We start from the raw sequence: 27,367 nt of genomic DNA, 5'->3' as shown, positions 1-27,367 counted from the left end.
CAGTTTCAGTGTTGTCTGTCCAATCCTTGTGTTGTCTTGAAGCACCCTAGGGGCTTACATGCACCACCTCAGGTAAAGACTAGGCCAAGTACCAGCTTCCTGACTCAGATCAAGACTAGGTCAAGTACCAGCTTCCTGCCTCGGGTTAAGGCTAGGTCAAGTTCCATTCTCCACCCACAGTTCTCCGGAGGAGCAGGAACTTCCTTGAAAAACCATAGAATGTACTGGCTGATAGTCACCTGACCCTCTGGTCCCAGATAGAGTTCAAATGCATGTCGTATGCTCCCTAGCCAATAGATTCGAAGGTCAATATGCTTAGCCAATAAGTTTAAACTCTAACCTTACTGGTGGAACCTGTACCCCTAAAAAGTATAAAAACTGCTTTATAGCCATTCGGGGTTGCCTTCTAGTCATTCACCACGAGGGGCTGAACGAGGGTCGACCCCCACACACTGGAAAAATAAACCTCTTGCATTTGCATCGAACTCCATTCTCCTGTCTCACTTGGGAGGAGTCTTCTGGTGGTTAAGACTCACTTTGAGTCTTACAGTCCGTCTACTCTATGTATTGTCTATCAAGTGTCTGTGTGGTCAATTATATGGGCTAGCCCTTTTGAAGTCAATTCGCGTGCATATTTTGGAAAAATCAGTAACTGAGACAGTCCACCAAAGTGAATCACCTGGGCTATTTGCTTTGTGAAGACATTCATGTCTCAGCTCATAAAAGGTTTTCCTGATTAGATCTAATCTTTACAAGTTTCATTCAAACCATATATTTTTTTCAATTCCCTGTAGACACATAAATATAACCATTTTGCCATTTTAACACTATTGCAGAGTTCCATTCTAATTTCAACACATCCTTATAGTACATTGACTGGCCTCGTTCCTGTTTATTCCATAGCCCAGTGTCTCTCAGCTGCTGTTCTTCCTTTTTCACCAACAGTAAAAAAAATTGAGAGTTAAGAAAGCTTGTCTGGCTCTTTTGAGTTTTGGCTCCAATATGACCAAAAAAAAAGGAGAAACAACGGTCGTGCCAAAAAGGGCCGCGGCCATGTGCAGCCAGTTCGCTGCACAAACTGTGCCCGGTGCGTGCCCAAGGATAAGCCATTAAGAAGTTTACCATTCAGAACATTGTAGAAGCCGCTGCAGTCAGGGACATATCTGAAGCAAGCGTCTTTGACGCTTACGTGCTTCCCAAGCTCTATGTCAAGCTGCACTACTGCGTGAGCTGTGTGTGCCATTCATAGCAAAGTCGTCATGAATTGATCTCGTGAGGCCCGGAAGGACCAAACACCCCCACCACGATTCAGACCTGCTGGCGTTGCACCACGACCTCCACCAAAGCCCATGTAAAGAGGTGATTTCATGAAGGCAGAAGGAAAAATACCATGGAAAAATAAAACTGAAGTTATACTTTAAAAAAAAAAAGAAAGCTTGTCTGAGGGGGAGGGGTTGAAAGACCCCCGGACCCTCACTCAAGTCTCGGGATGACACGACCCCTCAAGAACTCACGTGAGACCGTCCTTGCTGTAATCACACAAGGTTTATTAACGGGAACCAGTGCAGTGGGGTCGAGACTCGTATCCCACGCAGGGGCAGTGGAGTTCGACCCCGAGAGGCTGGGAGATGAGGTATTTAAAGGGAGAAACCACAACCCAAGGGGGCAGGGATGGCGTCATTGGAAAGTGTGTAGGATAACGGTGAAAAATCAGAAGGAAAAACTTTCTGTCCCCCAAGACTGTTTCCTAGGAGAAGCTGTCTCCTACTTCTCAGATTGTTTAGCTTCATGGTCCGCTAGTTCCTAGGAGAAAGTGCTTCCTGCTTCTCAAGATTGTTCTCTAAGATTTATGGTCAGCTAGCTTCTGGGAGAAAGCTGTTTCCTCCTTCTCAAGATTGTTTAACTCTATGGTCCACTAGTTCCTAGGAAAAGCTTTTTGGAACATACAATTCTGAGGCCTAACCTGTTTCTTCTGCTCTAACTATGTGTCTAGTGGGGCAACTTTAAAACTTTTACCTTTCAGGGTATGTGGGGGGGGGGGTGTGGGGGGAGGGTTACTCTCCCATTTTGTTTAATAAGCATCTCTTTTAAGGTATGATTAGCTCTTTCTATAATTGTTAGTCCCGTGGAATTGTGTGGTGTACCAGTAACATGCTTTATATTATAGCATGTAAAGAACTGCATCATCTTATTGGATACATATTCGGAGCACTGTCAGTTTTAATTTCCGCAGGTATCCCCATAATTTCCATTATTTCCTTTCTTTTTTTTTTTTTTTTTTTTTTTTTTTTTGGAGCTGAGGACTGAACCCAAGGCCTTGCGCTTGCTAGGCAAGCGCTCTACCACTGAGCTAAATCCCCAACCCCAAAGTGTATCCCAGGCTGATCTCAAACTCCAGATCCTCCTGCCTCTGCCTCCTTCAGCAAATCCTACTGGCCTGCGCCACCAGTACTGGCCATTATTTCCAATAAATGTGTATTTATGCGATAGGCCTTTTTTGGAACTCGAAGCAGTTGCCCACTGAAAACCTGAGTACCTGTCAATGGTATGGTGTACACACCTTTGTGGAAATGTAAGCAAAATAATACCTCTGCTCCCCACACTGCTTTTTGGTCATGGTGTTTTATCACAACAATAGAAATACTGTTAGAAACAGGAAATAGCCTGATGGCCTGATGTCAGCATTCAATCTCCTGAGTTCTGGGACCTCAGGGGGCACCCGTACTGCTTAGAGTGGTGTTTTACAGACCTCTATGCAAGTCCAAAGGAGATGTCTGCCCTTTAGAATAAACTTCACGCTGCACTTGAACTTTCATTTAACCTCTAGTTGGAGATGTTTATCCTTAGGCAAAACTAGAGAGAATAATATAAACCATTCTGGTGAACCTTGCTGTTTCCATCATTACCTGTAGGATGATGTCATCACACTGGTATAGGCAGGTACAAGATAGAACCAGGCCTCTCATTGGACGAGAAGGAAGGATGGGTGGGAGAAAAGTTTTAGGAAGAGGAGGAGACTGGAGGAAAGGCAGAGGAAGTAGTGGAGAGAACATGGAGGCTGATGTTAAGATTCCTCTCTGCACATTTACAGAATGTTCTTAAGGGATGGATGTGTACAGGGCTTCGTATGTTTGGGTGGGCAATTATATTTTATCGATCGGATCAGAGGTTATTGTGTTGTGTGTTCTTTCATGTGGCAATTTAAGTTTAAGAGAGTTTGTGGTGGTGGAGACACTAGGCCGCTATGGAATTGGGATGTTTATTTCTGGCATGACAGCAGCCTGCCTTGGGAACTAGATGAGTAGAGAGAGAAGCCATCGGCAGTGTGATATAGGATAGAGCAAAGCGTGTGAGAGGCTTTGCTGACTGAGATGAAGATATCTCCCAGATATCTTGGGGCACTGCGGTGCTGGAGCTAGTGCAGGGTAAAAGACAGCATTTTGTGTGTGTGTGTGTCTGTGTGTGTGTGTGTGTGTTCTGGTTTATTCGTTTGTTTATGGCAAATCCTAGCCTCTATGTCACGTCATTTTAAAGTATTTAACCTGTAGTTCTGAAAAAGTCTAAGGTAAAAAGGAACCATTTTATTACAATACACCACAAATTAACAGTAAATCTTAGTGTCGTACAAAATCCTATAGGATTCTAACGTTCTTCGCAACTCGTTTCTTCACGTCTGTCTGTTACTGACTTCCAAGAGACTACTGAGTTGCCATAGTGACTTCATTCTGTCCTAGTTTCAGCTAACCCGTCTTCCCAGACCCCGCTCACCACATCCTGTTGAGGCGAGCACGCCCATGCAGCCACACTGGCAGCCTTGGGTTTTATAACATAAAACAAACTGAAACTTCTGAACTTGAACATTTGAAACTTCTATGCCACGGCCTGCCCCTGGCATGATGTGATTGTGCCTTTTAGCTTCATCAACCCCACTTCAATCTGCTTTTCTCTGGGCCAGAAGTTCTTTCCAGTCAAAGCCTGCTGTCGACCTCCAGCAGATAAAGGACTCTTAACCTGACCTCCAGTGCTGGCATTCTCTCCTGTATCAGCGGGTACAACAATTACACACCAGCTTAATGCTTAGATTTTTATCAGTATTGGGTGGTGTCTGTCTACACCCAAAGATACTTTGCAAAGATAAACTTTGTAAAATCACATATCATAAGTGACAAGGGAACATGTACAATTAATTTGATGACAGGCAATAAAACACTTTAAAATATTTTTAAAAAAACCACTATTCTTTATTTCCAAAAAAGATAGAAATGTAAAAAGAATTTAATTCTTAATATTAGGCTTTAAATTCCTTACATCCTTTTTAAAATAATTTTTTAAATTTATTTATTTATTTTATATATAAGTACACTGCAGCTGTCTTCAGACACCAGAAGAGGGCGTCAGATCTCATTACAGATGGTTGTGAGCCACCATGTGGTTGCTGGGATTTGAACTCAGGACCTCTGGGAGAGCAGTCAGTGCTCTTAACCGATGAGCCATCTCTCCGGCCCAATTCCTTACATCTTTAACCACATTTGTGTGTATTTGTGTGTGTGTGTGTGTGTGTGTGTGTGTGTGTGTGTGTGTGTGTGTGTGTGTGTTTGCAATGGTTGGTAAGGGGATGGAGAGATGGCTCATTGGTTGAGAGCACCGACTGCTCTTCCAGAGTTCATGAGTTCAAATCCCAGCAACCACCTGGTGGCTCACGACCTTCTGTAATGAGATCTGATGCCCTCTTCTGGTGTGTCTGAAGACAGCAATGGAGTACTCATATACTCTTTTCGTGAAAGTACAATGACGTTTCATGAAGTACAATGAAGATTATAACCAAGCATACTCACATACATAAAAAAAATAAATCTTTTTTTTTTTTCGGAGCTGGGGACTGAACCCAGGGCCTTGCGCTTGCTAGGCAAGCGCTCTACCACTGAGCCAAACCCTCAACCCCATAAATAAATCTTTTAAAAAAAGAATGTTGTGGGTTGGAGAGATGGCTCAGTGGTTAGAGCACTGACTGCTCTTCCAGAGGTCCTGAGTTCAATTCCCAACAACCACATGGTGGCTCACAACCATCTGTAATGGGATCTGATGCCCTCTTCTGGTGTGTCTGAAGACAACTACAGTGTACTCACATAAATACAAATAAATCTTAAAAAAAAAAAAGAATGTTGTGTAAACTTTTTTCTTCTTGTCATTTTTTTACTTTTTTTTTTGTTTGTTTGTTTGTTTTGTTTTTTTCGGAGCTGGGGACCGAACCCAGGGCCTTGCGCTTGCTAAGCAAGCGCTCTACCACTGAACTAAATCCCCAACTCCTCTTCTTGTCATTTTTGCACCTATGTGATATCTTCAATTTTTCCTCTTAGCTCACCAGGCTGAAAATATTTGCTATTTGGCCTTTCTCAGAAGGCATTTGCCATTCCCTATTCTAGAGGAAATAAGACTTTAGCCAGTGAAAGAAGAAAATCTTTCTAAACAAAAAGGACAGGCTGGGCACATGAGGAGGAGCAGATGGTTTGTGAAAAATCATAGACAAGCACTGCATATGCCATGCCAGGCAAACAGTCATGTTCCCATGTTTGCCCTTCAGAGCCAATCTGTAATATCAGATTCTTCCAGGAGAGGGCTCCCTTTATTGAGTTAGTTGAGAATATGTAATACCAGATTCTTCCAGGAGAGGGCTCCCTTTATTTAGTTAGTTGAGATGAAAAGTGAAGGAACTTTAAACGTTTATATACCTATCACTACGATTTCATCATTAATAGCTTTATACTTGTTTTTATCAAGCATCTACTCATCTATCGGTAAGTTACGTTTTCAACAGGCCACTACACCTCTCTTAAAATAGGTCAGTGTGCATTGGATTTATCAGTAATCAGAATTATCTAGTTAACTTTAAAAATGTTAATTATCTTTATTTTTGCAGTGCTGGGGTCTTGGGCATGCTAGGCAACTCCAATACCTTTGAAGTTCATGCTAAGAGACCCATTATAACACTTAGAAGTAAAATTTGTATACAGCGAAATAGACAAATTTTAAACGAAAATTTCTCAGTTTAGACAAGCTGTAATTATCACAGATCCCCATTGAAATGTGGAATATTACCATTAAAACAGAAAATGCTTTCCCTACCAAATTACCACCTCTCCCAACGAGCTCCCAACTGGCAGTCACTACTGATTTTGTTGTTGGTGTTGTTTTTTTGTTGCTGTTTAGGGTTTGTTTGTTTGTTTGTTTTGGAGGTGGGGTGGGGTTTTTTGTTTTTTGTTTTTAAATCAGGGTTTCTTTATGTAGACCTGACTGTCCTAGAACTCAATTTGTAGATCAGGCTGGCCTCAAAAAGTAGATTTTTTTTGGGGGGGGTTTTTTTTTTCTTTTTTTTTCGGGGCTGGGTACCGAACCCAGGGCCTTGCACTTCCTAGGCAAGCGCTCTACCACTGAGCTAAATCCCCAACCCCCAAAAAGTAGATTTTTTTTCTGTGATTTTTTTCCAGTTGTGTTTGTTCAAATCGAGGCTTAAATAAGATTTATACATTGTCATTGATTAGTGATAAGGCTTTTTAATTTCTTTTAATCTACAAGCAGAGCCAGCTATAAATAGAACAACCAGAGAAGTACCACAAGGCACCAGGGTAAGGACAGACCCGTTGTGTTTAATACTCTGCTGTTGCTACCTTGAAGTCTTTTTTTTTTTTTTTTTGTAATTATATTTATGTACAGAAAACTTAAGTGTACATTTAACCCAGTTTAGTGGCGAGTTCTTTAGCCTTTGCCTTTTCCAGCTTGGCAATGCGAGCCACAGACTTAGGACCCAGGACGTTGCCTCCCCAGTGGCAGCAGATCTCGTCATATCTGTCATTATAATTGGTCCTAATAGCTTCCACCAGCTTAGCCAGAGCACCCTTGTCTTCCGAGTTCACCTGTGTGAAGACAACAGTGGTGCACGTCTTCCTGTGGACCAGGCGCCCCAGCCTGGCCTTTCCCTTGGTGATGCAGTAGGGCACCCCCATCTTTCGACAAAGGGCAGGCAGGAAAACCACCAGCTCAATGGGGTCTACATCATGGGAAATCACCACCAGCTGAGCCTTCTTGTTCTCCTCCAAGGTGGTGACTGTATTGACCCCTGCTCAGAGGACAGGTGGTCTCTTAGTTGGGACGTCCCCTTTGCCAGCAGCTTTCTTCTCAGCGCGGGCCAGCAGCCTCTGCTTCTTCTCCTGCTTTGTCTCTGGCCTGTACTTGTGGGCGAGCTTAAGCAGCTGAGTCACTGTTTGCCTGTCCAGGGCCTGGGGGAACTGGTTGATGGCAGGAGGTACTTTGAGCCGCTTATAGAGGATGGCTGCCACTGCAGCCTGATATAGCGGGGCCACTTGACGAAGCGTGTGAGATCTCTTTTGGGCTGGATGTCCTGCCCAATGCTGAAGTTCTTAGGCCTCTTCTCAAAGGATTGACCACCTTTTTGACCTCTTGTTTCTTGACCACAGTGGGGGCCGGGGCCACCTTCTTCCCCTTGGCCTTCTTTCCTTTGGGCATCTTGCTCGGCTTACCTTGAAGTCTTAATGAAGTACAATGAAGATTATAACCAAGCATGGTGGCTCACACCTTCTTTAATCCCAGCACTTAGGAGGCAGAGGCAGGTCAGCCTGGTCTACTAAGGAGTTCCAGGGCTGTCAGTGTTACACAGAAAAACCCTGTCTTGAAAAATAAAAATGAAACCATCACAAAGCTGGAAGAGTGAGATGACAGGTCAGGAGTCAGCTGGTGAGGATGAACAAACTCGTCAGGCCCCTGGGCATCAGTAAAGGTTGTAGTTCCTCTGTCTCGGTGTGAGAAAATATAACATTAAAAACCAAATGAAGAAAATGCTGTTTAAGGTGCAGAAATAAATTTGAGAAGAAAGCTAATATATAATCTATTTCTTCTAAGGGCATCCTTTGCAACCCCTTGGAGAAAGGGTCTCATACTACAGTACACAAGCCTTGCAAATCATGAATGCTGCCAGCCCCGTGTGTATCTTTTCTCCCTTTCAATACAAGAGGACAGCTGTTGTCTTGTTTCTTACACATTAGACACTGCCAGTTGCATTCTTGTGGAGACAGTTTACATGTGTCCTTGTTACCTTTATTTCCTAAAATCAGTAGATATAAAAGTGTGGTGTGCGCGCTCATGCACACACCCACACGTGAGTGTGTGAGGTAACTCTTTGGATAAATCTTCCTCTCTGAATCTGCACTTTGTGTTTTTAAAATTAAAATATTTTCCCGTGGGTATGAAGTGTCTCTGCACCCGTGTGAGAGTGTGTGTGCCACAGCACGCATAGGAGGTCAGAGGACAGCTATGTGAAGGTGTTTTTTGCCTTCTTGCCTTCTACCTTTAGGTTCTGGGGATTGAACTTGGGTCATCAGGCCTGTTGGGCAAGCATTTTACCCGCTGATCCATCTCAACAACAGCTCCAATGAAATTTTAAAAACCCTTTTTACGTTTTCGTTTGTTTGATTTCTCTGCATGTATGTATGTATCCCTGTCTGTCCTGGGACTGGACCAGGATGGCCTTGAACTCTCAGAGATCTGCCTGTCTCTGCTGGGATTAAAGGAATGGGCTACTGCCTCCGGCCTTTTTTACATTTTGTTTATTTGTTGTTGGTAAAACAGAGCAAGTGTGTAAAGCATGTGGAGGACAGAGGGCAGTTCCTAGGAGTTGGTTTTCTCCTTTCACCTCGTGGGTCCCCAGAATCCAATAAAGGTTGTCAGCCTTGGCAAAGAGCACCATCTCACCAGCCCGCTACACCTTATTTTCTGAGGCAGGGGATTTTAGTTTTATTCTTTCGCCATGACAAATACAACAACCAAAAGCAACTCAGGGAAGTTTATTTCAGCTTACAGTCCATCACTGACAGAAGGAAGAAACAGGACTCAGCACTCACATGGAGGCAGGTCTGCTTGCTATTCCTCACAGCACTACCTTGCTATTCCTCACAGCACTACCTTGCTATTCCTCACAGCACTACCTTGCTATTCCTCACAGCACTACCTTGCTATTCCTCACAGCACTACCTCCTATGGAGGAACTTACTTCACAGCCAAAGATACAACAGAAACAGTGCAGGATGCTGCTCCCCGCTGCTCTCAGCCAGCTTTCATAGACAGCTCAGGACCATTGGCCCAGGAATCATGGAACAGTGCTGCACACCATGGACTGGGCCCTCTTCCATCAACTAGCAATTAAGACAGTAACTCTAGGAATGTCCACAGGACGGTCTGATCTGGGAAATACCTCAGTTGAAACACTCAAGTGTCTAGGTTAAAAATACCTGAACACAGCATGTCTCACTGAACCTGGACTTGACTGGCTGGCCAACAAGGCTCTCGGATCCTCCTGTGTCAGCATCCCCAGTGCTGAATTTACAGGTACCTCCCACCATCCTGGCTGTTACTGAGTGCTAGGCATCTGAACCAGGTCCACCTGTTTTCATAGCGAGCGCTTTGTACCCACTGACCCATCTCCCTGTCTTCTGCCTTTCAATTGTTTTGAATTCTTTTTTTTTTTTTTTGGTTCTTTTTTTTTTTCGGAGCTGGGGACCGAACCCAGGGCCTTGCGCTTCCTAGGTAAGCGCTCTACCACTGAGCTAAATCCCCAGCCCCTTGAATTCTTTTTTTTTTTTTTTTTTGGTTCTTTTTTTCGAAGCTGGGGACCGAACCCAGGGCCTTGCGCTTCCTAGGTTAGCGCTCTACCACTGAGCTAAATCCCCAGCCCCTTGAATTCTTTTTTTTAAAAGATTTATTTATTGTTATTTATCTGAGTACACTGTAGCTGTCTTCAGACACACCAGAAGAGGGCATTGGACCTCATTACAGATGGTTGTGAGTCACCATGTGGTTGCTGGGAATTGAACTCGGGACCTCTGGAAGAGCAGTCAGTGCTCTCAACCTCTGAGCTATCTTTCCAGTCCCCATCTTTTAAATTTTGAGGAAGAGCCTCATGCTTCCTAGCCTGGCCTCAAACTATGTAGCAAAGGATGGACTTGATCCTTATTCTCATGATTAAAAAACCGAAAGGTACCATCTTGCATAACTAACAGCTTTCTTAGAATTGCTCAGCCATTTCTCAAATACAGAACACTTTGAGTTGCTTATAAAAATAGAAACTATTAATCACTGTATTTGTTTTAGTAAGCAGTAATTTAGAACAGAGTTGGCAGCCTTCCACAAAACTAAACAACTGGCTCCTGTCGTATATCTTTCACACACTGAGAATGTCCTATCCCAAGTTCCCATCTGTCCTCACCTGAGCTTCTCTATGGGGACTGCATTTCCAGTTTTTTGTTGTTTTGTTTTGTTGAGACAGGCTACACATAACCCTGGCAATTCTAGAAACTTGCTCAGTAGACCAGGCTGTCCTCAAACTCTGGGATCTGGACAGTCTCTGTCCGCTAAATATCCAGACGTTCTTTAAAAATAGCTTTTTAATTAAAAGTGGTTTTGTTTAATTTTTCATCTGACTTTGTGTCTGAATGTTTTGGCTGGCTGTTCATATGTGCACCATGTACCACTGTATTCCCACTGGAGGTCAGAAGACTGAGCTGGTTCCCTGGAACTGGAAATAAAGATGGTTGTGAGCTGCCATGTGCATGCTGGACTTTGTCTAATGCCAGTCGTCTGCGAATTCAACAAGTGCTCTTACAAGCTGAGCCATCTTTCCAGGCCCTAAAATAGCTTTTCTTTTTCAAGATTTATTTATTTTTACATTAATTGGTGTTTTGCCTGCATGTATGTCTCTGTGAAGGTGCCAGATCTCCTGGAACTGGAGTTAATTATTGAGTTTCCGTCTGGGTACTGAGTATTGAAGTGGGGTCCTTTGGAAGAGCAGCCAGTGCTCCTAACTGCTGAGACATCTCTCCAGCCCCATAAAATAGCTTTTCCTTTTTTTATTTTTTTATTTTTGGTTTTTAGAGACAAGGTCTCTCTCTGTATGTAGCCTTGGCTGTTTTGCAACTCCCCTGTAGGCCAGGCTGGCCTCAAACTCCTAGCAACCCGCCTGACTGTGCTGGGATTAAAGGCGTGCCTCTGTCAGCTGGCTAACAGCTTTTTTTTAAAAAAATACTTTTGTGTATGTGCATGTTAGTACTCACGCGTTCCGGGTCAGGCAGCTAGTTTAAGTTACAGGTGGCTGAACTCTGGTCCTCTTCCATAGTTGTATGTACTCGTAACCTGTTCAGCTTTATAACCTGTAACTTCAGGTTTTTGAGACAGGGTCTTACACTGTAACAAAGGCTGGTCTCAAACTTGTGGAAGTCCTTCCTTAGTTCCTGAGTGATGGTATTACAAGTGTGGCTATCTATTTGAACAAGAGACTAATTATTTTTAGTTTTCGATACAGGGTGTTACTATGTACCCTTGGCACTCTCTTACTGTGCAAACTGCGGTTGCCTCCCAGAGAACTGGGATTAAAAGCTTACCCCTCAGTGGCGGACTTTTTTTTTTTTTTGGAGGTGATTTAATTCAGGGTTTTGCGTAGCACTCTGGGCTATCTCTGGGCCATGCTGTCGGCCGCTATGATTTAATTTTGTTTCAAGGAATAATCCAAGGCCAAATCCAAAATGTGACCTTCAGGTTTTACCTGCGAAATGAAGTCGTCTGCGGCTTCGTAAGACACGTAGAGCACCCTGTCTTTTGTTCATAATTCCCTGAGAAATGCTGGTTTTAAATTCTAGAACACTAGCCTGGGGAAAATAAAATGACAGAAACCAAGCCAAGAACCGACTTAGACTTTAAATGAATATCTCAAACCCATTCCCCGCCAATAATTTAGAAAGAAAGCTGTTGCTAGGAAACTGAGACTGGGCTCTCGGATGTGACATCATCACTGGGCGCCCGGGCCCAGGAAGGGAATTTAGGGAGGAGATTCTCTACCCTATAAGGTGTTTTCCCATGATTCTTTCTTTCTCTTCGCCATCTTTCCCCCGGCAGGCCGACATCTGTCACCATGAAGTAAGCGGGCGCCCGATATCCCAATCCGCCTCCATCCTGAGGCAGAGCACCCGGGGATGGCTCCCTTTTGCAGTGCAGATCCTAACGAGCTTCGGCTTTTCCTTACAGGGTCGAGCTGTGCAGTTTTAGTGGGTACAAGATCTACCCGGGACACGGGCGGCGCTACGCCAGGACCGATGGGAAGGTAAAGGCCGGCTGGGCCGCTCGGGACGCTGGGAGTGAAAGGACGGTCTGGTGTCTCGCGAAGGCCTGGGGACCGCATGTGGGATGGGAAACTTTAGTGAATTTGGGTGGTGTGTGAACCAGGCTGAAAATGAGTCCTCTGTGTAACTGATAGCTATGGGAAAGGGAAATGGGCTTTAGGTCTTTTGGAGTCTGAGCCTCCAGATTTCTGGAGCCACCCGACCCTTGGCGACACACCAGCGAAGATTTGTCTGCTCCTGAGAAAAGAGGAAACATTGATGCCACCCAGAGAGACTCACAGAGACATCTTGCTTCCTTTATATATTTACATATTGAGATGAGAGAAGTAGACTATAACTGTATAAGGACTTCAATCTAAGCCTCTGCTTTGTGTAAAAGGAGTGACTAATGAATATGAATTTGTTAACTGCAGGTTTTCCAGTTTCTTAATGCCAAATGTGAGTCCGCATTCCTTTCCAAAAGGAACCCTCGGCAAATTAACTGGACTGTCCTCTACAGAAGAAAACACAAGAAAGGACAGTCGGTAAGTGGGATACACCTAGCTAGCTTCTTTTAAAATAACACTGTCAGATTCTGCTATGTTAAAGTTTGGTTAAACAATACTATGCAATGTGGTCTTAAAACTAGACTATCAGACAAAGTAACAGAACCTGTTAGTGTTGCCTTGTGTACCATGGGTTTCAGAGCTGTGTGTTGAAATTTGAAAGGATTCCCCTGTAAACCATTTGGGTTTGAAGAGGCCCTTAGGAAGTTAGGTGTTACTCTGAGTAGAGGTGGTGGTAGTTAGGAGGCTTGCCTGTGTGAGCCTTATTAAGTAGATCCTAGCTGGGTATTAGTAAATAAGTGGTACCAGATGTGAAATGTATTAAGTGGGCATAGTGGCCCACTGTAATTCCAGTGTTTGGGAGGTCAAAGCAGAAGGATCAGTAGTTCAAAGTCAGCCTAGGCTAAATAAGACTTTGTTTTCCAAATCAGAACACTAGTACTGAGTCAGTGTAAAGAAATAGTGATTATGTTTTAATAGATCCTTTTGGATTCATAACGGGGGTTGGGGGAGGGATCTTACAGGTGTTGGTGAGGATGTAGAGAAACAAATCTTAGAGTAGAATGATATGGCTGTTTTAAACTTTTTGATTGACTCAAAATGTTAATTGTTTTGATTTTTGAGGTAGGGTTACTCTGTAGATCAGGTTGACAAACTTAAAAAACTTTTTGAATTGTTACATCTGGCAATTCTATTCTCTGTTGAAAGCAGGTACTCAAACTAATTTGGTCTTGGAATGCTGAGGCAGGAGAATGACTTTGAGGCCAACCAAGGCTACAAAATAAATAACCCCATCTCCAAAAAAGGTGGTTACAATTGGTTGAAAGCTCTCGGCTTTAGGGTTCCTGAAAATACTTGCATATGTGTATATATGGTATTTTGGCGACAGGACCCAAGTCTAAGAAGCAGCTCCATTTCTCTCCCACCCTGAAAGTAATTTTTAAGGGAAAAAAAAAAAAAACCAATATTCCCACACCCAGTATTTGACAGCAACCCCTTGAAGCCAAATGTAGAATTTTCAGTTTGTGGCAATAGTTCCTCAAAGGCACAAGTTTTTGTTAGGAATATTCCGCTGTAAATATATGCATTGGGATATTTTCCGCCTTTAAAGGGTGAAAAACAGCCAGCTTAAAGAAACTCTTAGACCAAAGAAATGGGTTAGAGCTATGGTTCTCAGCCTTCCTAACGCTGTGACTCTTTAATATAGTTCCTCATATTGTGGTTAACCCCAAACCATAAAGAGATTCCATTGCTACTTCATAACTAGTTTTGCTATTGTTATGAATTGTAGTGTAAATATAAGATTAGCTATGTGGCCCCAGTGAAGGGGTCCCAAAGCAGGTTAAGAACTGCTATTTTAACCCAATGACTATTTGATAGTGTTAGGAAAGCCCTGTGAAATGGTCTTTACCCAAACGGGTGAGCCAGCCAAAGGTTTTGAACCATTGAGCTAGAAGAGGGACAACTACAGAGTTTCACTTTTATGAGGTGCCTAAAATAGATTGATAAAGACTGAAATATAAGGAGAGAGGAATGGAGAGTTAATTGTATGAAGAATTTGGAAACAAGTTTTGTCTTTTTTTTTTTACTGTAAGACAATCTTAGTAAATTTTTCTTTTCAATGCGAATAACACCCTTATTTCGTGTAAGGGTAATTTTGCATACAAGATTATTTAATTGTTCTTGGACTTAGAGGTACATTGTAGGAACTTGTTTCTCATAACTATAGTATAGGTTTCCAATATAGAATTAGAATAGACAGCAAACTTCAGACTCCTGGATACTAAACTAAAGCTTGGTAGTTTTCTTGTCATAAATGTTCTCGGCCTAAGCCTGTTTCATAAGTAGATTTCTTTTCTTTTTGTTTTTTTAAAGATTTATTTATTACATATAAGTACACTGTAGCTGTCTTCAGACACACCAGAAGAGGGCATCAGATTCTGTTACAGATGGTTGTGAGCCACCATGTGGTTGCTGGGATTTGAACTCAGGACCTCTGGAAGAACAGTCAGTGCTCTTAACCGCTGAGCCATCTCTCCAGCCCATAAGTAGATTTCTTAAGTCTATAAGCAGTCTTCCTAAGACAATGTTTTGCTTTTGGATTTATTTTTTGTGTGTGAATATTTGTCTGCATGCTTGTAAGTGCTCCATGTATGTGCTTAGTACCTGCAGAGGTCAGAAACAGTATCATATCCTTTGGTACTAGAGTTGTGTCCTACCCTCTGGGTGCTGGGGCAGAACCTGGGGTCCTCTGCAAGAGCAACCAATATTCTTAATTAATAAGATCAGTCTTGCCTCTAAAATTATTTTTATTTTAAGTACCATCCAACAAGGTTATTTTTTTCCCTTTTCAGTAGTAAAAATGGTCATTATTTGTGATACAAGTATAAAACTTTTAGTTCATAATCTGGAAAGCAATTTTTATTTCATATAATTGGCCTGAATTAACTTGAGTATGAAATTTAAGAGCCAAGGCGCTGGGCATGGTGGTGCATGCACACCTCTGATCCCAGCACTTGGGGGCAGCAGAGACAGGCCTGGTCTACAGAGTTCCAGAACGCCTCCTCAGTAGAGTTCTTTGACTAATTTTTACTTCATTGAGTAAGGTTAATAAATCATAGCCTTTGCTTTCTAGGAAGAAATTCAAAAGAAAAGAACCCGCCGTGCAGTCAAGTTCCAGCGGGCCATCACAGGCGCTTCTCTGGCTGATATAATGGCCAAGAGGAATCAGAAACCAGAAGTTAGGAAAGCTCAGCGAGAACAGGCTATCAGGTAAGGACTGTTCTGCTGCTGTTCAGCTATGGCTCTGACTTTAGCTGGCTTTTGTAGCTACAGAGACTTGGTCTCCTGGGATTGTTGGTTGTTAGAAGCATAGTACAAGAGTATACTCTTAAGTAGTTTGTTAAACTTCAGTAGTTACTGTAACTTAATAATGTTAGCTGATTTGAATGATGGAATTTACTGGCAGCTCCTTGGGTCTGTGTTTTGTGGGGTTCTTTGCCAAGCTCTCCCAATGAAGCCCTGGTTGGCCTTGGATTTGTGGTCTAACTGCCACAGCCTCACCACCTATATAATTGTGGTCATGTGCTATTGTTCCTGTCTCTGGATTTTGGATTTTATTTACAGATAGGGAGAATTATGATGATGATCCTACTTATCAAAAACTAGCTTTATACTAATAAGTTGTGTTCTTAAAGAGTAAAGCACCTTGCTTACTGTTCATTATATGACTACAGGGCTGCCAAGGAAGCAAAAAAGGCTAAGCAGGCATCAAAGAAGACAGCAATGGCTGCTGCCAAGGTAACTATTGGGGATCTTCTTGGGTTTTTTAAAATAGGAAATTTTATCCTTCAGGCAAGAGTTACTTAGCAAAGTGCAGGTTCAAGTTTCTATTGGGAATGGTTGTAGCTTAATTTCTAGATAGGATGGTTGTACCTCTGGTTTCTAGTGAGCTTTAATTTTAGATGTGTTAGAAAAGGAAAGCCATCTTTGCCTCTTTGTTTTGGGTGAGTGGGTTTCTGGGATGAGCTGTTACTGTAACTCCGTGGTTTGGAGCTGTCAGCTAGGCTTAAGAACAACCCTGCTGCCTAGCTAGGATTTTGACTGCTTCCCTATGCTCGGCTTGGCGTTTGTGGTTTTAAGTTTTGTTTTGAAGTAATTTATACTGAGTAAGGTTACAACACTGAGTTTACCCAGCTTTTTCTAGTAAAGAATTTAAAGCCAGAGCTAGGTGGTGTGGTGACTCATACGAGCATCGGGAGGCTGAGGAAGGCAGATCTCTGGGAAGCCAGCCAGGGCGACTCAGACACCTGGTTTCAAAAAACTTTTCTTTAAAGCTAGAGAGTTAATTTCAGTTTTTCATTTTTAGGTGGGCAATGACTGCTAGAAAGGCAGTTTGTACTGGCCCTAGTTTGGTCCTGAGGACTATAAGGTGAAAGGAAAGAACACCTGTAGCACTCTAGCCCTGAACCTGCAAGTGTAATAAAAATTAATAAAAAAAAAAGTTCTGGGCCATCCAGCTGGCGCAGCAGGTAAAGAAAGGCACCTGTTGCAAAGCCTGCGATCGTGAGCTTAGTCTTTGAGAACCACGTGGCAGGAGGAGCGCTGACTCCAACAAGCTGTCTATGATCTCTACAGTGTGCTGTGGTGTGCCGTGCCCAAAATAAAAATACACCATTCTTGAATGGCTGCACCAAGCAGTGTGGGCCTCCAGTCCCAGCCCTGACACAGGGTCAAAGCTAGCCTGGGTATCCTTCAGAAACCCCAAACTTTGTTCATTGTGCCTTACTGTCCAATCTACAACAGTATCTGTTATATGGTGGAAGTGAATTTTAAAAAGGAGGTACTTTGAAATTGATAATGAAGTTAAGACACTAAGGTATTAAAGAATGCGAACAGTAAGGGCAAAGCAGTAGTTCCATTGAATAATGTGATGTTATTTTTTTACAGGCTCCCACAAAGGCAGCCCCTAAACAAAAGATTGTGAAGCCTGTGAAGGTCTCTGCTCCCAGAGTTGGTGGGAAACGCTAATTTAGTAGATGAGAGTTTAAAAATAAAGATTTGTCTCTAGGTGGTGCTGGTTGATTTTTTTTTCTCTGAACAAAAGCATGTACCCTTATTCAGGGTGGGGCATTTTAGCCACAGGCTGTGTGCTTAGCTTGCCTGAGTTCCTAGGTCCAATCTCCAGGTAAAAATGTTCATTCCTCACGTGTATGCATCACACTCACTTAATTCTAGCATTCAGAAGGCAGAGGCAAAGTGGTTCCAGGACATCTGTCAGCTATAGTGCCTCCTAATGCAACCTTAGTTGAAGAGATGGGAAACAAAATGATGTGGTTGTGAGCTATGTTTTGAATATAGATAGGATCCTAGCACTTGGGAGACATGAGAAGAGTACAAGGCTAGCCTTGGTTCCATGAAACTGCTTAACTCATCACTCCTGAAAATTTAGGGGTTCAGTGCTAGGGATCAAACACAGCTGAGTGCATATGGCAGGTGTTAGACTACTTTTCTGTTGCTAAGCTTAAGTCTTTGTTGCAGTATTTTTGTTTTATCTAAATTGTTAAGAATACTGAATGAATCTATAAAGAGATCTGATGCCCTCTTCTGGTATATCTGAAGACAGCTACAGTATATATAATAAATCTTTAAAAAAAGAATTACAACCTAATCAAGATAAAAATATTTTTTTTTAAAAATACTGAGTGATAGAACCACTTTATATTGAATTTGCCTTCTATGATTACTATCTTATCATTAGCAGTTTAGAACCGTTCAATACTTTCCTCCATAAAGAGCTTCAGTGAAGACCACTGTTGAGACAGGGTCTGTCACTGGCCTGGAATTCTCAAGGATTCACCTGTTGCTACCTCCTGGGTACCTAGATTAAAGGTGTGGTGCCACTTCACCCCCCTCCCCCCTTTTTTTTTTTGGATGGGATGAGACATAGTGCCTATTCTGGCCTTCAACTCAGTGATGTTTATACTTGAGTGCTTTGATTAGTTATATGCTACTGTGTTTAGCTTTCAATATTGCCTAAACGTGGTACATTCTACTTGTTCCCTGAGTTAAGTGATACAAAGCCATATATTTTGAGTTTTCAAGTGGGATGGAGTATACAGGGTCTGCCTGTAAACTGCCTCAGCAGTTCAAGGTCTTCTTGGCTGCCATGATGAAATTCAGTCGACCTTGGAGTACAGGAGATCTCTCAGTTGACCCCTCTCCTGATAATCGAGCTTCCATCTGCCAATATGTCAGCCTGCTAGTGTGTAAACAATAGTGATAAAAGTTAGGAAGCAGTTGAAACTGCAATTTCAGCATTCAAGAGTCTAAGGTAGGAGACTGGAGAGAGCAGGCTCAGTGACTGCTCTACCAGAGCTGAATTCAATTCCCAGTAACCATGTGGTGTCTCACAACCATATGTAATGGGATCTAATGCCCTCTTCTGGTGTGTCTGACCAGTCAGCAACCATGCAGATATATTTTATTATATATATATATATATAGAATTGGAGGTATGAGGATTGTCAAGGGTTTGACACCAGCCTAGTAGCAATTTCTTTTCCTCAAAACAACCATTAATTTGTATAAAAAAACCAGTCTAGTACCTTTGCAAGGACACAGCAATTTTGAAGAGTTGACATGGCCCATGTAGCCCACAAAAGACTAGAAATAAACACATATTGGGGTTGGGGATTTAGCTCAGCGGTAGAGCATCTGCCTAGCAAGCGCAAGGCTCTGGGTTCGGTCCCCAGCTCCGAAAAAAAGAAGAAAAAAAAAAAAAAGAAATAAACACATATTTATGTTTGGCATTTCTTAGGAAAATTTGATTTACAAAGCAAAAAAACAACAAAAAAAAAAAGACTAGTAACAGTTTCTGTTACCTGCAAATGGTAGGTGGATCTTAAGTTATATTTGCCACATCCTTTTATGTGTATTCTCAAGACTTTATTCAAAAATATCTTTAGCATTTTCTTTTGAAAATAGTATAAAGGTCATGAAGCCACACCCAGTACAAACCTGTATCTGAACCTCTTGGGAGAAGGATGCTCTCCATTTTCACTCAGTTTCCATAACATATGATGGAAACATAATCACTGTCTGGTTTCTGAGCCCACTACCACCTGCTTGCTCCTCACCTGTGGTCCCATAAACGTTTAAAGCCTCAAAGATATGTATGTAACCTTCAGGCAGGAAAAAAAAAGTTTCTTCAGCTAGAGTCATTGGGCTGGGAAGCCTGGAACCTTCTAGCTTCAACAAATGAGCGCCAAGTGTCCAGACATTACAAGGAAACGGCTGACTGAGACCAGTAAGGGTAAATCTGGGTTACCTCTTCATGTAATTTAATCATCTAAATAATCTGGACCTGCATAGTCGTCACTATGGTGATGATTCTAGAAAATCACCTAGGTAGTTTGGAGATAATTCTTTTTTTCTCACCCCACCCCCTGGAGATAATTCTTAAGAGGATAATTTTTAACACTGAAGTACTAAATGCTTGGCAGTCTTTGGCCCAGAATTTCAGACAGTGGCGAACAAGTGCTACAGTTTCTAAATCGGCGGTATCTAGTATATCGAGTCTCAAAGCTGACTGAAAAACCGACTCAATTACCGTTTACCGGGAGGGTCTCAGGGAAACAAACACCGAACAGCTCAAACACGTGGCTTTTCAGAGAGCGTGGGAAAAGAAAGGGGGGTGGGGGAGGAAACTGCCAGGACTTAAGATGTCTGCCGAAGACCCCCTGTATCCGCCAGAGAGAGCGTACCCTCTTCCAAAATGTCCTCCCGCAGTATTGACGTCACACCGCCGGCCCCTTCTAAGCCAGAAATTGAGAGTGCTCCAATCAGGGCCCTAGCTCCGCCCTGCACGCGCGTCACTTCCGGTGGTGCAGCAGCCATTTTGTCAGTCGCCAGCGGATCCCGCGCGCTGCAGAAGTGCAGTTCCCCCTGGTTACCAGGTCGTCGGTTCTTCCTTCGCGCTGCGGGCGCCCTCGAAGAGCGCCCACCAAAGGCGTAGCCTTTTCTCCTTAAAGTGTTGCCGCCACTGTTGCACCTTTACTGATCCAGAGCGCTGTCTGCCTTTTCCTACCACTGACAGGCGCCCTAAGGGCGCTGCCACCAGCGATGTCAAGCGAGGAAAGCTATCGGGCCATCCTGCGCTATTTGACGAACGAACGTGAGCCTTATGCACCGGGCACTGAAGGCAATGTCAAGCGTAAAATCCGCAAGGCTGCCGCCTGCTACGTAGTGCGCGGCGGGACTCTCTACTACCAGCGGCGGCAGCGGCACCGCAAGACGTTTGCGGAGTTGGAAGTAGTGCTGCAGCCGGAGCGGCGCCAGGGCCTCATAGAGGCGGCACACCTGGGCCCTGGAGGCACTCACCACACTCGGCATCAGACCTGGCATGACCTGTCCAAGACGTACTGGTGGCGAGGTGAGCGCTGGCCCCGGGCGAGGGGGCACCTGGGCGGCAGGTTTTGCGGGGCATGGTCCGAGGAGAGGCCTGCGTGCGCACTCGCGAGCCTGAAGTCTGGGACCGCTGTGCCCTAGCCAGGTGGCGTTCGGCTGCGCGGCGGCCGCGGGACCGAGCCGAGCGGGTGGGGGACGTGAAAGCAGCCGCACTTCCCTACAGGAAGGAGGCCCGGGAGGCTGGGGGCGGACCCTCGCCCGGGGTGGGGCTTCGGGGGCTTCCCTCGGGGCCGGGCCAGCGGGCGGAGGGCGTGGCGCGGCCTATCTGGGTCCGCCCCCTCAGGCCCCTGGGGGATGGTGGGAGGCCTGGACGCAGAGGCAAACCTTCCGTCTCTCTTCCTTATGCCTTTGAAGGCTGGCCCAAACCCTGGCAGCAGTCTCCAGTGAGTGCCGCTCGGATTTGGCCGCTAGGCTTGGTCCAAATCTCTCTGATTCTTCCAACTGCGACATAGAAAAAAAGGAATAATGTGGTTATTAGGAGTAAAGGTGCGCAGTCGTCGTGAGTCCGGGTTTTAGAGCATTAGGCAGCCGTAAAGACTGTCAGATTCTTCTCTTTTTGGGAGATGGCACAAGACCAACATACCATAAGAAGTTTTATTGGGAAAATTATGCCATTTTGGTCACATTTTTTCTTGTTTTACTGTGGCAATCCTCCCACCTCAGTCTCTCACGTGTTGAGATTACACCCCTGGCGCACCAATCACGGTGATGATGTGGGATCCTCTTTCCTAATGCTTTAATGTTCCCTTTATTTTGTGAAAATGGCCCCGGGAACTGTTACATTGTATATGTTGAGAAAAGATAAGGTAACTGGCTTTTTGACTAACTAACTAAGTTACTCAGGCTGACCTTGAGTTAAGTTTCTGAATGCCTCACTAGCTGAGATTACAGACCTGAACCACCAGATCTGACTTAATTGATTATTTGGGATTCAGAATATAGTGACCCTAACACTTTTTGATCCCTTGGAAAGCAGATGAGGACAGAAAAGCTTAAGTTTTTTCTTTTTGATTTTTTTTTTAATTGTATGTGTGTGAATGTTTCCCCTGAATGTGTGTATACCAGCTGCTCACGAAGGTCAGGGAAGGGCATTGGATTTAGAACTGGAGTTACATTACAGATGCCTGAGACACCATGTAGTTGTTGAGAATTGAACCCTGGTCATTTGAAAGAGCAAAAGTACTATTTAGTACTGAGCTGTCTCACCAGTCCCTCTAATCTTTCTAGTGAGCTTTTTAGTTCTATTTTATTTGCTGTGTGTGGTGTGTGTATGTGTACACCTGCAGACAAGGGCTGGCAGCGAGGGCCTTTATTTCTTGAGCCATCTCATTTGTCCTAGACTCTTAATTTTTGTTAGGTTTATTAACTTTGTCACTGATCCCATTTTAGGAACTTATATTTCAAATTACATTTCAGATTATTTTGTGTGTATTGGTGTTTTGCTTGAATGTAAGTGTGTGCCTGGAGCCCACAGAGGTCAAACGGAATTTCTAGAACTGGAGTTATGAATGATTGTAAGCTGCCCTGTGTGTGCTTGGAATCAGACCTTGGTCCTCTGAAAGAGCAACAAGTGCTCTAAACTGCTAGCCATCTTCCCTAGCAGTTCATGTGATCTCCTAGTCCTTTGTTTTGTTTTTTAAAGAATACTTGAAATAAGCTGGATGCAGTAGTCTATGCTTTCAATCTAAGGACTTGGGAGGCAGAGGCAGGCAGATCTTTGAGTTCAAGACCAGCCTGGTGTATAGAATATATTCAGTGTAGCCACGGCTAACCATGTCTCAAAAAAAACCAAACCAAAAAACAAAACAAATAAATAAATGAGCTGGGGGAAAAAAAAAAACCTGAGTTAAGTCAGGCCTATATGATACCAGTACTTCCATTGTTCCAGAGGCAGAGGCCAGAGGATCACTGCACATTGGAGACCAGACTGGTTTACCCCCACAAGAAATCTGAATTAAATTTCCAAGGAGATGTAACTGTGAGGAGTAAAATTAGAATCATGGCTGCATATTGTTCATATTGAGAGGCAGAGGCAGCCTGGTCTACCCAGTGAGACCTTGTCTAAATTTAAAATGTCTCATTTTACTAATTTCTTGTACTTTTTGCCTGCTCTAAGATTTCTTATCTCCCTTCCCCTCCCCAGGGTAGGACTATGTCAATATAGTCTTTCTAAGCATGCAGCATAATCAGAATTCCCTATCAGCAGGTGATAACTGGTAAATGTCCAATACTCTACAGTGCTCTACACAGCTGTGATGTTTGATAGATTGGGTGAATTATATTTGTATTACACTTAAAGGTATTTCCAGAACATCATAATTGGAATTGTAATACCATCATAGATTGAAGCATTTATATTTGCTGAGGTTCAAAAGCAAAATCCCTGACCCTGTATAGTGGCTCATGCTTTTAATCCCAGCACTTGGGAGGCACAGGCAGACTGACTGATCTCTGAGTTCCAGGACAGCCAGAGCTACATAGTGAGATCCTGTCTTAAAAACAAACAAAACCCTGTTCCAGTGCAAGAAAGTTCACAGGCTGCTTTTGTTAAATGAGCGCTCACTAAGGATGCTTGACTGAAGTGTTCAGGAACAGGGTTTTGTTGTTTGTGTTTTGTTTTTATTTGAGACAGTGGTCTTTCTGTGCCAGGCTAGACTAGAAGTTTTTTCCTTTTTTTAAAAGATGTATTTATTTATTTATTATATGTAAGTACACAATAGCTGTCTTCAGACACACCAGAAGAGGGCATCAGATCTCATTACAAATGGTTGTGAGCCACCATGTGGTTGCTGGGATTTGAACTCAGGATCTCTGGAAGAGCAGTTGGTCGGTGCTCTTAACCTCTGAACCATCTCTCCAGCCCGACTAGAAGTTTTTTAATTAGTTGTTTACAAGTTAGGACATATTATGTATACATATAATGAGATGTCTTAAGGAAACAGCCCTATTCGAAAACACAAAGGATCATATGTTTTATGTGTGTTATGTTTATACACTTACCTTGAGGCAGTTTTAAACAATAATGTTAGTGTGCCTGCATATGACTGTCCCATCACAGGAGTCAGATATGGAATTTTGTGACATCCTGTTGATACTTAATATTTCTTTATTTCGGGTATTGGTGTTTGCCAGCATGTTTATCTGTGTACCACTTGTGTAGTTGGTACTTCTGAGGGCCAGGAGAGAACATTGGATCCTTCAGAATAACTGGAATTAGAGGGAGTTGTGAACCACTCTGTGGGTGCTGGGAATTGAACACTGGTCCTCTGGCTCTTTAGATGACTCAATCTTCAGATGACTATTGGGTCATCTCAGAGCCAGTTTTTTTTTTTTTTTTTTTAAATAATTTTTGGGCTACAGACGGCGCTCAATGTAGAATTTATTTCTCTCCGACTCTATACTCTATGAGCAATCTTTTATGAATAACTTGACATCCAAAGAACTATCTCAGGGACCTTGTTGGGAAAATATAGAAACTTTCACTGAAGAGCCATAAAAATCATTGTTTCCCTAAATGTAAAAGGAGAATTACTGGGAGGTGGAGCTTGGTAAATGCTTGGAGTACCAACATAAAAGAGGCAGAAAGACTAAGCACAGTATAGATATAAATGCCTCAGCCTCATGTTTTGGATATGTAGTTTAAGTGTTTCTCATTGGATAATAGTTATTTTCAGAAGAGCACCCAGCCATCGTATCTTAACTGTCTGCATCAAGACATGCCCTTGGCAGTGATTATATGATGCCCTCATAAAACATGCTGTTAATTTTTCTGTGCCGTTATTTTATCTTCTTTTATTTTAGTTTGAGATGGGGTCTCTATCAATCTGGTTGTCCTGGAACTTTCTGTGAAGATCAGGATGGCTTCAAACTTGCAGGGATCTTATCTCTGCCTTATTGGATTAAAGGCATGCCCCATGGTACCAGGCTTAGTGCTGTTTGTTTGGCTGTGGCTTTGGGGGTTTGGGGGTGTCTTTGTTTTGTTATTGATGAGCAGTAATATCAAAGCTCTGGATGAAAACAGGAGGAATAATTCCTATTGAAATCTCTGACAATTGATTGACATTGTGTCTAATTCAGAGGGGTAAAAATTGTTCTACACACAGGGATTTAAACACTATTTTTGAAGTATTTTGTCTCACCACATAAAATCTTAACAGTAATTGCAAGATTTAGAGCATGATAGAGAAAAAATTCTGCTATATTTGAGCATTTTTAAAAGAGAAATCTTGGGACTGGAGAGAGCCCAGTGAATAAGAGCATTTGTTGCTCTTTTAGAGAACCCAGGTTCAGTTCCTGGCACTGCCCAGTGGTTCACAGCCATCTGTACCTCCTTTTCTAAGGGACTGGAGTTTTTCCTGATTTGTGTGGGCAGTAGGCAAACACATAGTGCACATATGTATGAGTGGGCAAAACATTTACATTTATTTATGGTAATTCTTAAAAGAAAGTATTATTATTTTTTTCCCCCAGACAGGGTCTCTCTGTGTACTCTTGGCTGTTCTAGAATTCACCCTGTAGATCAGGCTGGCCTCAAACTCAGAGACCCTCCTGCCTTTGTCTCCCGAGTGCTAGGATTACAGGCATGTGCCACCACCATCTGGTTTAAAAGAAATTTTTAGAGAAATCATATGGTGAATTAGTGTTAGAAAACACTAGGTAGACAAATTTAAGTATATTTTATATGATTTTTTAAAAAAATCTGGCTTCTTCATTTCCCATTGGCGGAGCTACTTCTGACTTTCATCTTGTCATTTTCTTAGGAGTTGAGCCCAAGAGTAAAGTCATAAAATAGTTCCCAGACATTCTTGTAGTAGACAGGGACATAGATTTTCTTGCCATTTTCATCTTTATTCAGATACTTCTGATGACATTTCTCTAGCACTCCTTGAACACAGTCAACTGATAACATTTTTTTATTTTGAGGTTTATTTGTTTTGTCTATTTACGTATGTACATGCCTGATGCTCACAGAGATTAGAAGAGGGCATAGGATCCTGTTACAGGTGGCTATGATCCACCATGTTGGGTACTGGGAAACAAACCTGAGTCCTCTGCAAGAGCAAGAAAGTGCTTTAAACCACTGAACCATCCCTCCAACTGTCCATTTCTTTTTAAATGTTTTGAAGGATTTTGTATACATGTATACAATAGATATGATCATCTTTCCTCCAATATGTCTCCCAAAACACTAATTATGCATCCCTACGTTGACTACAAGAGCACTAGTGACTACAAGATGGCTCCTAGCACCTGAGCCATCTCTCCAGCCCCAAAGGCATATCTTCAACCTTCACAACAGTAATACATCCTATACATAAGCATTTGTACTGAGGATATAGAAAAATGGTGAGCACTTGCTGATCTTGCAGAAGACCTGGGTTCAGTTTCTAGCACTAACATGGCAACTTATGCTCATCTATAACTCCAGTTCCATGAGAACCAACATTCTGTCATGGTCTCCTTGCATACACATGTAATGCATACATGAAACCAACTACTCATACACATAAAATGAAAATATACCTTAAAAAAAGAGGAGTGGCCTTTAAGAAAAGTTTTAAAGTCGTTGCACTAAGGCTGGTCAGATGGCTTGGCAGATAAAGACACTTGCTGCAAAGCCTCTCAGTTTGAGTTCAGTCCCTGGAACCTTTACTAAGAACTAACTTCTGAAAGTTGCCCTTTCACGCACATGCTATGGCATGATCAAGCACACACATAGTAAATACATTTTATAGAAAAAGTCTGTTCACTGCACTAATAAATTCAGAAATAGGTTTTTATTTTATATGTGGTGGTATACTCCTGCAATCTCAGTCCTCAGAAGGCAGAGAGGGGCAGATCTCTGAGTTCAAGAAAGACAGGGCTACACAGAGAATCCCTGTCTTGAACAAATATTCACTTCTACAGTGATCTACTGAACCTAGGACTTTGCCAAATCTATTGATTCACAGTAGACTTACTTGCTGTGGTTTTGAATGTATTAACCCAAAATTCATATATTAGAAATTCAGTATTGTCTTTGGGTTTTACTGCTGTGAACAAACACCACAACCAAGGCAGCTCTCATAAAGACAACATTGGTTGGGGCTGGCTTACAGGTTCAGAGGTTCAGTCCATTATCATCAAGGTGGGAGCATGACAGCATCTAGACAGGCATGATGCAGGCAGAGTTGAGAGTTCTACATCTTCATCTGAAGGCTGCTAGTGGAAGACTGACTTCCAGGCAGCTATGATGAGGTTTTATAGTCCACACCCACAGTGGCACACCTACTCCAACAGGGCCACACCTTCTAATAGTGCTACTCCCTGGGCTGAGCTTATATAAGCCATCACAGATACCTTTAAGTAATTAATGTCATTATAACAAGAGTGACGTTTGTTATGGAGAATATGTTTGGAATGACAGAGGAGTCAGCCTTTAGCTGTTGGTTGCCATAATTTTTCTGCTGTTAGGAAGCAGGTGTGCCTTTAGTTGTAGTAGTAGTAGTTTTGAAGTAGATGTTGGCCTTTAGTTTCATGCTTCCTGGCCTCAGGAACTGACTAAATAAGCTCTCATTACAAGTTATTCAATCTTTAATGCTCTATTATAATGCAGTACCAAGTTAGTGCATGTGTATACACACACACACACACACACACACACACACACACACAGCTTAAGGTTCAGTATATAAG

At 42.8% G+C, this 27,367-nt stretch overlaps 2 protein-coding genes and 1 long non-coding RNA gene across 9 annotated transcripts in view; 2 read left to right on the top strand and 1 right to left on the bottom strand.

Moving 5' to 3' along the window:
* The first annotated feature begins 11,889 nt into the window (after positions 1–11,889).
* Rpl24 (ribosomal protein L24) lies at positions 11,890–17,298 on the top strand. Its single transcript, NM_022515.2, has 6 exons — positions 11,890–11,976; positions 12,085–12,160; positions 12,593–12,703; positions 15,360–15,496; positions 15,961–16,024; positions 17,174–17,298. The coding sequence occupies exons 1-6, from the start codon at positions 11,972–11,974 to the stop codon at positions 17,252–17,254; spliced, it is 474 nt and encodes a 157-aa protein (NP_071960.1). The 5' UTR covers positions 11,890–11,971; the 3' UTR covers positions 17,255–17,298.
* A 1,228-nt stretch (positions 17,299–18,526) lies between these two features.
* Zbtb11 (zinc finger and BTB domain containing 11) overlaps positions 18,527–27,367 on the top strand; it is a 60,414-nt gene continuing 51,573 nt past the window's right edge. For 5 of the 7 annotated variants that reach the window (XR_005491031.2, XR_010055958.1, XR_010055957.1 and 2 more), the window contains exon 1: positions 18,527–20,657. Coding sequence is in view for 2 of the 7 variants with exons in the window: in XM_039088374.2 (XP_038944302.1) it covers positions 20,348–20,657 (310 nt within the window). In the remaining 5 variants the exon portion in view is untranslated. Of the gene's footprint in view, positions 21,076–27,367 lie in introns of all 7 variants that reach the window. The other 2 variants (XR_005491033.2, NM_001107097.1) reach the window with 2 other exon arrangements.
* On the bottom strand, positions 19,150–20,892 carry Zbtb11os1 (zinc finger and BTB domain containing 11, opposite strand 1). Its single transcript, NR_132626.1, has one exon. It is a non-coding gene; the product is annotated as a zinc finger and BTB domain containing 11, opposite strand 1 (long non-coding RNA).

The sequence above is a fragment of the Rattus norvegicus genome, chromosome 11 (genome assembly GCF_036323735.1).
Source record: "Rattus norvegicus strain BN/NHsdMcwi chromosome 11, GRCr8, whole genome shotgun sequence".
NCBI lineage: Eukaryota > Metazoa > Chordata > Mammalia > Rodentia > Muridae > Rattus > Rattus norvegicus.
The sequence above is the reverse complement of the archived record's forward strand: the minus strand, read 5'-3'. Positions and strand labels throughout refer to the sequence as shown.

Coding starts and splice junctions, on each gene's coding strand:
- Rpl24 (NM_022515.2), top strand. Junction 12,704..15,359: donor AACACAAGAAAGGACAGTCG/GTAAGTGGGATA, acceptor TTTGCTTTCTAG/GAAGAAATTCAAAAGAAAAG. Junction 15,497..15,960: donor CAGCGAGAACAGGCTATCAG/GTAAGGACTGTT, acceptor ATATGACTACAG/GGCTGCCAAGGAAGCAAAAA.